We start from the raw sequence: 13,465 nt of genomic DNA, 5'->3' as shown, positions 1-13,465 counted from the left end.
TTCATTTGTCATCTCCCTGTTTCCAATCTTACCCACTACAGTCTCTTCATCTTCAGAGATGCCAAAGTGAATTCTTTCACAATACGGAGCTTCCCATCATCCTTGAAATCAGATACAGTCTTGACCATGGCCTGCAAGGTTCTATATGATCTGACTCCTGGATACTCACCTAACATCACTTTCCAGCATTCCCTTCTCATGAGGTCTGAGTCCTCATGGCTTTTCCAATGGTCTGAATCTATTCTTGCTTCAGAGCCCTGTCTAATATAATTTTCACTCAAATATTCACATAGTTCCTATCTCACTCTTTATTTGGGTCTATGCTCAAATATCATTTCATAAGTGACATGTACTTTCGCTGACAAGCCTATCTCAAATGGCAGGCAAAGTCCCTCTCTGGTCTTTTATTGTTCTTCTCTCATACCTATTTATATTGTATTATCTTTTTATTCGTAGTACATACTCCCAACTAGAATGCAATTTCCTTAAAGATTATCTCATTCACTACTGAAACCCATGGTGTCTCTAGTAGTGTCAAATATATGTGTTCCATAAGCATGTTTTCAATAAAGAAATTTCACACCATGATCATTCTAGTCCAAGAAAATAAATTCAAAGCAGATGGCCTACAGATTTTCAGGTAACTTTCTAAAAGGTCAGGGTTTAGTCACCCTGAAGAAGTAAGGTAAGTGTTTTAATCAGGGCTTTAAATGAGACAGGACACAGACCTTCAAAGTCAGAAAATGAACTAAAATGAGAAAGATTCTCATTCTGTTTAAAAATAAAAATTCTTAATATATAAAAACAAAAATCACAGTGTGATGGCAAGTGATATTTTTGGAAATAATCATTTATCTTAGATAATGATTAGATTTTACTTTCTTATAAATGAATTATTAAATGTTTATTCACAAACTCATTCACTACATAATATGACTCCATGTACTATGAGGCCTACATTAGCTACTGTGTAGGTGAAAAAGTGAATAAAACATTACCTTTATCTCAAGGAGCTTTTTCTCTGGTAGGAAGATTACATAGGTACACTAATAACTGGATTAAAAAGCAAAAATGAACCAATACATTAGGAGAAGGTGTAAGCAAAGTGCTCTGGACTTCAAAGAGTGGTAAAATAGTTTCTAGCATGGGGGGAAGTGAAACGAAGTGAGTTTACACTTCCAACAGGGGTCTTGATTTCATGGACAATATAATTTCTAAAAATCTGGCTGAGAATATTCAAGGGGTTGGTTGTATTGTTGCTCTTTTGGATTCAGTTTGAAACAGTTTTTAGCCACTTATAATTGTGAACAAATGGGGAAAATAGGAAATACTAAATAGTTGCTTCATCATTTAATAATTCCCTATATTTTCTATTAAAATTTGTCTAGTGCTTATCTTCTTTATATTGAATCCTCTCGAAATTTAACCTAAATTTTAGTAAGTTGTAAAGTGCTTTAAAACAAAGTTCCAGTTACAATTTTGATAAAAATTTAAGTCAGTATTTAGCATATACTCATCTAATTAAAATGAAATACAAGGCTTTCTGCTTGTGTACATTATATGTACACAAGCATTATACAATATATACATTATACATGCATTATACAACATAGCTCACAAAAAAATATGGTTGGACCACTTAAAATTTTAAGACCACTTAAAATCAATGTAACTAGAGTCTTTTAACATGAACAAATGCATTAACACAGCATAAGCTTCTGTAGATCCTTGAACACTAGCACTGGTGCTTCCTGTTGCATAAGATTCTACTGGCGAGCTTTCATTTCAAAATGTGCTTTCAAAGAATGGCCAGTAGAGACTGAGAGAGTGTAGATCTTAATATTAATTATTTTCAAAACAAGGGCAAATGTCTTCCCAACTTTAGATTCCTAAAATCATTTAACTCACCAACAGTTCACTAAAGAATCTTTATTATTTTTCTTAAGGCTTTCTAATATTGGTAAGGTCTTCTCTTTAATTGTGAGAATGTCTCTCTCTAAAACTTCAAAACATGGCATGCTAATAATCCAATAAAAAATTAATGGACAAAAGATATTAATGGCACTTCAGAGAACAGTATCAGCATTTAGTCAGGTGTAGTGGCTCACACCTATAATTCTAACACTTTGGGAGGCTGAGATGGGAGGATTGCTTGAGCCCAGGAGTTTGAGACCAGCCTGGGATATAGCGAGATACCATCTCTGCAAACATAAAATAAAACAAAATAAAAGACAAATGACCATCAGGCACCGGATAAGAAGTTCAACTTTATTTGTTATTAGGGAAAAAAATAAATAAATCACAATGCAATACCACTATGCATTCACTAGAAAGGGCAAAATTAGAAAGATCTGGAATTGTCAACACTAAGTGTTTACAGCTGACATTCTCATAAACTGCAGATAGGAATATAAATTAGTGCAACTACTCTGGAAAATTGTTTGGCACTATCTACTAATGTCCAACGTGGGAATACCCTATGAACGATTCATCTCATTCCTAAGCTCATCCCCAATAAAATGCATAAATATTGTCAACAAAATTTGTGTACAAACATATTTATAGCAACATTATTTGTAATAACCCCAAACCAGACATTACCCAAATAAGCAAACTACAACCTCTTGCAATGAAATGAGTGAAACTCATCAACAGAAAGTTGAGTGAAAAAAATCCAGACTTTAAAGAGTACATGGTATTACTCAATTTGTATAAAGCTCAAAAGCAGGTAAACCTTTAGATGTCTGAATAGCAATCATGTAGGGGCTGAGTAAGAAATGACTAAACAGAGGTATAACATGGGCTTCTGGGGGCCTGGAAATATTCTGTTTCCTTGCCTGCTTACATGGAATTATTTTGTTTGTGAAAATCTAACAAAATTTATTCTTGTGATCTGTCCTCCTATCTGAATATATATTATATATCAATAAAAGTTCAAAAATTGCATGCCAGGAAAAGAAACGCATGAACAACTATAACTTCTACCTCATACTAGCATCATTCCCCTATTTACCAAGCATGGAAAAGGTAATTTAACTTACAGAGACACACTTTTTAGTGGCACTGACTATAATACAAATGAAGTTTTTATTGTTTATTTAGGAAATTTAAGGAAAGGAAACAGATAATACACGCCACTGCATCTTTTCCCCTGAACAAAGACAACCACTGACAGGGCTGAATTTCTGCAAGTCCTGGATTTTGTGTCTGAAGTATTTGCTTAAGGAAATACTGATATGACAGATGAAACAATGTCAGATTATCTTACTCTGACATATGTCTGGGTAGATGGAATACATACTTTGAAGAAAATATCCTACAGGGCAGGGGTTGGAAGGAAGAATTCTCATGGGACATGGTCCTTGATTTCAGAATACTTTTCTCCTCTAAATTATTTGACCTTTATAATTACAACTACTGCCATAATTATGTTTCAAAAAATTACCTTTAGTTAAGATAATAGGCATTTGCTGTTTGAATTAAATCAGGAAAATTAAACACACAATTGGTTTTATCAATTTTCCCAGTATACATGTATTCATGAAAATTGCTCAAATGCCCTTCAGGGGTCACGTTCTTATTTAGTGAATAAATACATAAAAATACACAATTGTTGAAATAAAAAAAAAAAAACAGAGCACACTTGCCACACACAGAAGTAAATTCAAAATAAAATTAGTGATGGTGAAAATAAATATAAGGATACTTTAAAATGACTAGAAGTATATATATAAGAAATATATACACATATAAATACACTCTCACACATACCTTTTATTTCACTGAGGCTTAATATAATGACTAACTTGGCAAAAGCTAACAAGAGCCAGGATACAATAAAAATATACATGTCTTCTAGAATGCAGATCTTCTGAGTTATAAGTATGGGAAATCCAAGGAGGATATATTCATCTTGAACTACCAAGCTGAATGTAAATAAATTAAAATCCTTCACAGATAGAATTGGAGTTTACTTGGAAAGATAATCCAATTCCATTACTGATACAATTTAAATCTAAGACATTCCTACAGTAAAAGAAGCTAGAGTCATTTAGAAATTTCAAGAAGTATTTCATTCATTTATTCTTTCATTGACTCATTCATCATTCAACAACTATTCACTACATGCAAGGCACCGTTCTGCAAACAAATACAAAGTCACTGCCCTCATGGAACTTACACTCTAGAAGAGAAAATGACACTAAAAAAGACAGAATAATAAAATGTAAGGAATGATACTGAATAATAAATACTAAATTAAAAACAAAGTGAAGACCGGGCGCGGTGGCTCAAGCCTGTAATCCCAGCACTTTGGGAGGCCAAGACGGGCGAATCACGAGGTCAGCAGATCGAGATCATCCTGGCTAACACGGTGAAACCCCGTCTCTACTAAAAAATGCAAAAAACTAGCCGGGCGAGGTGGTGGGCGCCTGTAGTCCCAGCTACTCGGGAGGCTGAGGCAGGAGAATGGCGTAAACCCGGGAGGCGGAGCTTGCAGTGAGCTGAGATCCGGCCACTGCCCTTCAGCCTGGGCTACAGAGTGAGACTCTGTCTCAAAAAAAAAAAAGAAAGAAAGAAAGAAAGTGAAAAAATGAATTTATGAAGTGGTGTGGAAAGGAACATTTGTATTTCGTGTGCTCAGAAAACATCTCACTGAGAACATAACATTCAGGTAACATGGACTATAAGATATGTAGAGGAAAAATTATTTCAAGTGGAGGGTAGGCAATCGGGATAACTTTAGGCATTAACTCTTCCAGAAATCTCCCTAGACTCTATTTACCTCTGACTGAGTTGACTGCCTTCACATGTGTTCCTACAGAATATAACATTAACCCCTATTATGATCCTTATTTGGTTATATTGAAATTGCTTGTTTACATGTTTTCTTATCTCCTTGACAATAAGAAATGGGTTCATTTACTTTGTATCGCTTATTCCTATCAGGGTTTGGCATACAAAACAAATATTTGTTGAATGAATGATGGATCTTAAACTAGGTCCAAATCTCTGTACAAAGACCTTAATAAAGGATTATTTTAAGTATTTTCAGATGTATAGAAAAAATGATAGTTTTGGAAAACTTCTGCTTCTCGATCATTCTGTAAAATTTTCAGATCTTTCATGTTACCAAGACAAAGTAGCCTGTCTTGTTGGCTCATTAATTAAATAAGAAATACAAACTAATTTAATCAAGTATTATCTAGCCAGAAACTTCCAGTAGAAATGAAACATGGGAGATTAAAACAAGTAACGTACAAAGGCACTTCTTTTTGTTTGTTCTCAATGGAATTATCCATTAAATCTTTTCTTTCTCTGTCTTCTCTACTTAACAAAATAAAGGCCACAGGGAATCAGAAGCAAGTAATCAAAGTAGCACACAATGCTTCTCTCTTTCCTAACAGTTCTTCCTTTAGTACTTTAGAGAAGAAAAGCCTGGGGAATCAGAGCTGTCAGCAGGTGAGAGAAACAGTCCTTTCAGCTACTTTGATATCAGGCTAAACTGAAACCAGGGAACCAGCACAAACACAGAAAGGGTTTGAAAAATGAGTTAGCAGGAAAGCTTCTAAGCAAAACATATGTGTATAATTGTCATATACACTTATGTAATTAATTAATTGAAAACCAACAATGGAAAATGAGAATGGCAACATCTCTTCTTATTTTAGGTTTCTCTAAAGCTTTTTCCTTGACTCTGATGTTTGATTATGTATCAAATTCAATATGTGGATATAGGTAATATTTTTACAATATGTAAGTAAACTTACATTTTGGTATACATTTGTATACCAATAAGAATTTGCCAGTGTTTTCATGAGAGTGCAGCAATATGCCAGAATCACAGGCACAATTTTTAATCATAGACTAAACCTCTTCTAAGCTGAAAATGCAATCCTAAAACAAAACATAGATTATAATAGGTTTTCAGGAAATCGACATTATCTCTTACAATAGAAAGCAACCTCATAAGAATAACAAGCTCATTTGGTAACAGAGTGCCTTTCTAACTCACCCCCAATGTGAGAGCTGTATCTGTATACTTAATCCCAAAAATATAGTTTTCAGTTACAGACCAATAAAAAATACCAAACGATGTATCTGCAGCATTATTTTGTTTTTTTTTTTTTCTGTCTTGAGCTGCCCAGCATTTGAACCCCATTCTTAGTAGACTGAAATTCCCCTTGTTTGCATCCTAGAGGGAGAGAGGGCCCCAGTTCCTACTATTAAATCAAAAGAGGACAAGATATTTCTTCCCCACTGCCTGATTGTTTAGGCAAGTCACCTAAGTTTGGCCAAGTGAGTGCTGTATGGTAGACGCCTCGACAGCAATGACTTGACTTGACCATACCCTGAGAAAGACCCTGTATGACAGGCACACCTGAATATGTGTTCAGATTGCTGAGCTAGGGAATACAAATCCAGGAGTGGCCAATCCACATATCCATTCCTTATATCTGAGGAATATGTCAGCCCTATCCAGTCTGGGATCAAAGCCTTTTGATTTAGGGTAAATGGAAGTTGCCAGGCAGAGACTGTTAGGGGGATGGTGCTAAGTGAAGATGCTATAGAAACTGCATGCTTTTTGCAAGTCGTGCGGTTCTCCTGCCCAGCCTGCCACCAGTGGACTCTCCCCAGTATGTAAGGCCCCAGTAAAACCCCATGACTTGTATGGGGCTCTGGGTCTCTTCTTTGGCCTCTTGAACTTGGTGCCATCCCCACTGGAGTCAATAGGGGTTCAGCACAACAGATGTTCCTACTCTGTCTTTCAATCTAGAAGATTGACTCAAGGCAGCGAGCCTAGTTACTGGACAGTTTGTGGGTTCTTCTTAACTCCTCACATCTGCTCTTTCTCCCTTAGGGTTTACTATTTTTCTAAGCCTGGCTCTTCAGTCTTCCCTTTTCATAAGGTCTTTCTTTAATGTTTAAATTAGCTGAGGTTGGAATTTGTTGCTACAACCAGGCTGACACCCAGTCTAAGCAAATCGGTCTAACTCTTCTCTCTTGTTTGCAACAACTCAGTACTGGAAAGGTGATTATTTAATCTGAGTTGCCTTTCTTGAAATTTCTTACAAGGCAAAATAAGAACTTGCTGATGAAAAAGAATATAATTTCAAAGAGTCAGGGAGAGTTGATGAAACTTTCTAAAAATGGAATGGAACCCTTAAATGGGTTCAAAAAGCAAAAGGAGAGAATGCAATTTTAAAAGCCTTCATGTCAAAGCAAATGCCTCCAAACCCTGGCATGACAGACTCTGCTCAACTTCTGTTTCTCAACCAGTGGCAATCTTACCATTCAGCAGACATTAGCAATGTGTGCAGACATCACAACTCGGGGAGGTGGGGGTGTATTATCAGCATCTGTTAGGTGGAGGCAGGGATGCTGCAATGTGTGCAGACATCGCAACTCGGGGAGGTGGGGGTGTGTTATCAGCATCTGTTAAGTGGAGGCAGGGATGCTGCTAAATATCGTGCCACATACATGGCAGCACCCACAACAAAATATTATCTGATCCAAAATATCAATAGTGCCAAAGTTGAGAAATCTGCCTTACACCATTACCTCTCTTTAAATCATTTTTCGTAAATATTCCACAGAATTTGAGTAACTTTCCCATAGTCCATTTAGGAAAAGTATTTCCCAAATACTTTTTATAATTACTTCTGAGGCCCTATTTCTACCCTAATGTTAATAAAAGAGAAAAATCTCCTAACTCATCACTTAATATGATCCACCTAAGAACTACACAGATGGGAAAGAACTCAAAAGAGCAAATAAGCCAAAGGGATGAACATGTTGAAAGAGCTACAAAGGCCCAGGAGTGTCTAAGGGAATAACAAGACATCCAGGGCAAAAGAAAGGGTTGTGTGCATTGTCAAGAATTTTGGAAAATGAAGCTTAGAAGGAATGCTATGACCAGATTTCAAAATGTCTTAGACACCACAGCAATCTAGATTTTACTCTCTGAATAACAGCATTTTTAAAGAAATAGATTTTTAAGTGGCGTAGAGAAATATGTTGTTTCTTAGGAAAAACACACTGGTGATCATCTAACATGGGCAGAGCCTGGTGACAGGGAAGGCAGTTGGAAGACTGTTTCAATAGTACAAGATCTGGGGAGCAGCCAAAGGTGATGGTAATGTGGATGAAGAGCAAAGACCAGAGAAAGGTTGACACATTTTCTCAGGATTTGTCATCCTCTCCCTGTAAAATGAGCATCATTTAGCACTGTGAAACATAAATTGAAGGCTATAAAAACTGTCTGCATGAGTTAACACACCTGTATTCATTTCCAATGTGTATCAAAAGAAAAACATGGCAGCATATTTCAATGCATTAGAGAACTGAAGGCTCTACAATGAGAATGTATGCTATTTAAGTAATTTCTATATGACTTCCTATATATGTATATAACTATATATATATATATATAAAGTTTATGATATTACCTGCTCCAGAACTTCTTTATAGGTAAAGGTTGCTTTAGTGTTTGTAACAGGACTGTCATAGATGATAGCAATCTTATCCCCTTTACCGTTTTCAATATGACGATCAATGGCATTGTAACAAATGTTAAGCATTCCTTCCACAAACCTGAAAAATAATTGAAAAGTAAAAGTGAATGATTGCTTTAAAAATATATTGTCACTTAACAAAGTTATTATATTTCTAGTTTGATAGAGCTGGCCTTAAAACAACGTTTCCTAGTGCATTCTATGACAAGTAATGATAGCTGTAAACTAAATATTTAAGATGGTACACAGTGTACTTTTTTATTTTAATAAACATGTATTTATTTTGATGTGCACTAAAAAAAGTACATACCTCACAATTACAGCTGGCAACTTTGTGGATTTTATTGCTTAGGATAAAACTAGAGTATAGAGCACCAAAATCAGGCTTTATACATAGATGAAATAAACTGTATGTAAGTGCAGTGCAGAGGCATTGGGGATTATGAAAGGGCAAATGGCAGATGTGTGACTGAAGTTTTGGTACCTGCTGCAAATAGAAAAACTTACTGAAAAATTCTATTCTGCTTTGAAATATCTATATGTATTTTTTATTTCAGTTAAATGTGATGTCTTCAATTTCACAAAGAATATATAAGCTCTTTTCTGCATGTTTGAAATGCGTCATAATTTGAATAAAGAAGGGACATGCATATAAAATATTTATTTTTAAAAACCTTTGCAATTCAGTGCTTTTCATTTCTTAATTGATCAATGTTTTCCTTTGAAAACACAGAAATCATGTAGATACATGGAATAACTTTTTAAGGAACTATAACTCATTTTCCAAAGGAAAAGGCTTTACATATACCACATTTTTAGTAAAATGGGAATTAGAATAAAATATACAAGTATGGTAATGGTCCATTTCTTCCAATGTCAGACTACCAAATATAGTAACAATGCAAAATAACAGGAAAATATATTGAAGCAAGCAAAAAAGCTCTTGCTAAATAGCTGAATATCACTTTCAGGTATTCACTCAAAGAGCCCTGTGTGAAATGAAGCTTTGGATTAAAAGCAGCTATAGATACCGTGGCAGCATTAAAAAATAACAGCCACAGAGGCCAGGTACAGTGGCTCACACCTGTAATCCCAGTCCATGGGGTTGGGGACCCTGCTCTAGATGACACTCAAAACCAGTTGTTCTACTCTGTTTCATTTCCCCTCATCCAACTTCACAACTCCAGCTGTACTGATTACAAAGTTTGCAGTTCCTTGAATTCAGTCAGCTTCCACTTCTGTGGCTGTCCTTCATTTTACCACCACCCTCCCCAAGTAGTTCTTAAGCCCTGTGTACCTGTGTACGTATCTCCACCATAGCACTTATCACATAGCCTAACTTAGAACATTGCTCCACTCAGATGTTTCCTTCATTACACTGTAATCTACCTGAATGCAGAGACAATGTCATATTCTTCTTGGAGTCTTAAAGACTACAAGAAGAATATGACACTTTTTTAGATCCTAAGATTACAAGGAGAATATATACAGCACTTGCCATGTATTAGTCATTCAATATTTGTTTGATGAATGAATGAATGAGAATATGAGTAAATTTTCAAGAAGCATAGGATTTAGAACCCAGATAGGGTAACTAGGGAAGTTTTTACTCTCCATTTTAAAGTCAAGAGAATAGAGATAAGAATCATACCCAGGACACATGGTTAGGAATTGGAGAAAGCCATCCCTGAAAACCAAGTCTAGATGTCTAAACTGGTGTTATAGTTGGCAACATTATATTCACTCATTCACTTATAGATGATTTTATATTTTTCTCTGCTCCAGTTCATTGCTTCTTTTCTCTGTCACCTGCATTCTGCTGTTGAGCCCATCCCTGAGTTTCCATTTTCATTATTGTATTTTTAAGTCCTAAAATTTCCATTTGGTTATTTTTTATATATTTCACTTCTTTGCTGACGATTTCTACTTATTTATGGAAACTTTGTAAAAAAAATTGTTTTGAGTGTGTTCATAATTTTTCATTGAAGCACTTTTATGATGGCTGTTTTAAAATACTTGTCAGGTAATTCCAAACTCTGTATCATCTAAGTGCTGGCACCCACTGATTGTTTTTCTTATTCGGAGTGAAATGTTCCTGATTCTTGCATAACACATAATTTTTGGATCTTTGTATAATGAGTAAATCATATCTAGACACCTCAGGTCTTATATTACAAGACTCTGCAGATTATTAAATAATCTGATTTAACATACGCTCTTTGGGTGATGGTTATGCTGAAAGCCCGGACTCCACCAATAAGCAATATATGCATGTCACAAAGCTGTACTTGTACCCTCTAAATCTATAAAAATAAAAATTAAAAAATAAACAAAAATAATAATCTGATTTAAATCTTCTGTTTTACCAGGTCTACTCTGACACTGTACTGGTGGGCAGGGAGCCACCTCATTACTACCAGGCACAGGTATAAGTCCCAATTAATCTCCAGGTTTCCTTGACACCACTTCAGCTGGGGGATGGCTCATGAATGATGGATCACGGTAATAATTCAGGCTCCCAAGAGCTTTTTATAACACCATCCTAGGTGAAAGGAGAAGGGCACTTTGTGACTGCTCCCCCATACCCTTCATGTCCTCCCACGTGACTGGGTGGGAGGACCTCCTTACCTTCTTACCGTAGCCAGAATCAAAGTTTCAGCTCCCCACATAAACTAATCTGACCCCACTAAGGGAGGAGTCAATGTTTGGGGCACCTTGGTACGCCCTGGCAAGAGCAGAAGTCTAGACTCTCCACCAGGTCTTTACTGGTAAGGATGAAATTGAGGCCACAGTATTTTTCTGGAGTGTTTGGCTGGATTAGGACAGCACTCACCTAAAAGTTTTCTGTCTTGCTATGCTGTCCCTTTCTTGGTTCTGTAGCCAGGGAGAGAAAGCTTTTATTGGGGCTTTTTAAAATCTGTTCCTATTGGTGCTTCTGGGTTGCCAGCTTCTTAAAAACCCAGTGTGGGTTACAAAAAGAAAGAAAGAAAAGAACCCAGGGAACTCATTGCCATGCCATTCCTCACATCGCTAAATTTCCTAGCTGGTTGACCTTCTCTCTACCTTTCAGAGTCTTCTTATGTGTGTTTGATATACAATGTCCTAGGTTTTTTATTGTATTTAGAAGGAAGTATATTTTCTCTGTCTTGTCTTCAAAACAGAAGTCTCTAAATAACACTTATCAATCTTTTACTCTAGTCCAAGACTTCAAGTCATATATGTTAACAAATTTAATTTTAAAAAACCTTTCCCTATGAAGCAGGTATTATTATTAATCCCATTTTACATACAAGGAAACTCATGACAGCAACTTGCTCACAGCAGTCTGATTACAGAAGAAAGCCCTTAAACATACAACACTACTTCTATAAACAATACTCAAAAAACTTCAACTTGGAATTTTTTTCAATTGTTGGCAACTTTAGAGTAGTTTAATATTGAAAATATTAACACTCTAGGATTTTCTTTTTTAAAACTACCTGTAGACAATTTTTTTTTAAAGTAAGAGTACCTTTTGGAGGAGGCAATATTAAGATCCAAATGAGGGTAGGCTCTGCAGGCAATATTATGCAGAACTGCTGCAGGAGACAGCAAATCAGCATGGTCCAGAGGCAGTTACAGGTAATGAATCTACCAGTATAAATTGGCTAAGCTTAGAGACTGGTTTACTGTGGCTGACTAGACCAAGTGACCTGCAAGAAGCCTCCCAGCTCAAAGATTTGATTATTCTACTATGACGAGTTTCTTGTTTTATTTTAAATCAAATCATTTCAGTAAAGGTCAATTGAATGCCTTCTATGTGCTGACTCTTCACTGTTCCTTCTAAATTCGTGGACAGGTTTTAAATGGTTTGTCTCCCCAGATTATAACAGTAACTAATGCTCACTGTAAAAATACTAAAAAATATACTTTAGAGTATTTTCTACTCTTTCTATATACAAACATACTTATTATATAGTTTAATCGTTTGCCTCTGTATTGAGGATAGCAATACAAGTTTTTCCCAAGGGCCTGAGGAATTCTCAAAAATTATGGTAATTATGCCATAATATTCCATTCAATGAATGGCTGTTCAATAATAAAATTAATCCTGTGTTGTTACTAATTGCCTTTCACAACATTGTCATTATTTTAAATGATCCTAGGATGATGTTTCTTGCAGACAAATATTGGTCACACTGCTTTCTAATTACATTAGCAGGCTAGGTTCCTACAATCAAACACATGCACATTAAAACTGAATAATCAAATTGCTTTCTGGAAATACTGAATTAATCTATATTATCATCAGTACTCCCTGAATCTAACATGAGCATCTAACTCCTCTCAATGCAGATGACTCTCAATCTTCTCCAGTTTTTTTTGTTCGTTTGTTTTTGTTTTGTTTTGTTTTGTTTGTGAGATACAGTCTTGCTCTGTTGCCAGGCTGGAATGCAGTGGCATGATCTCGGCTCACTGCAACCTCCGCCTCCCAGGTTCAAACAATTCTCCTGCCTCAGCCTTCTGGGACTACAGGTGTGCACCACCAAACCCAGCTTTATTTATTTATTTATTTTTTATTTTTTTGTTTTAGTAGAAATGGGGTTTCACCATGTTGGCAAGTATGGTCTCGATCTCTTGACCTGGTGATCTGCCCGCCTCGGCCTCCCAAAGTGGTGGTATTACAGACATGAGCCATTGTACACAGCCAATCTTCTCCAATTTGAAAAGTGAAACAGTTTCAATTTTGGTTTCTTTGGTTACTAGTATTAAGCCACACATATCCTCCCCCACGTATGTTCCTCACACCCTCACCTGCGCCCATGCACGTGCACAGACGTCACAGAAACTTTTCTGGGCCTAGAGTGTAACTTTCTGAGATGGGAGGATTTTCTCCATAGAGGATCCTGTACAAGATTTAAGACTTGTGGAACACAAACAAGGCTCTATATGACTTCTGGAAAGTCTAGAAA

The 13,465-nt window shown here is 36.1% G+C and overlaps 1 protein-coding gene across 1 annotated transcript in view; it reads right to left on the bottom strand.

Annotated features, from left to right (window-relative positions):
- The window catches only part of ACSS3 (acyl-CoA synthetase short chain family member 3), a 182,035-nt gene that overhangs the window by 142,933 nt on the left and 25,637 nt on the right, over window positions 1-13,465 (bottom strand). Inside the window, exon 2 of the mRNA XM_050749257.1 lies at window positions 8,448-8,592. Within this exon, the coding sequence (XP_050605214.1) occupies window positions 8,448-8,592 (145 nt within the window). The remainder of the gene's footprint in view (window positions 1-8,447; window positions 8,593-13,465) is intronic.

This window comes from Macaca thibetana, chromosome 11 (genome assembly GCF_024542745.1).
Source record: "Macaca thibetana thibetana isolate TM-01 chromosome 11, ASM2454274v1, whole genome shotgun sequence".
Classification (NCBI taxonomy): Eukaryota; Metazoa; Chordata; class Mammalia; order Primates; family Cercopithecidae; genus Macaca; species Macaca thibetana.
The sequence above is the reverse complement of the archived record's forward strand: the minus strand, read 5'-3'. Positions and strand labels throughout refer to the sequence as shown.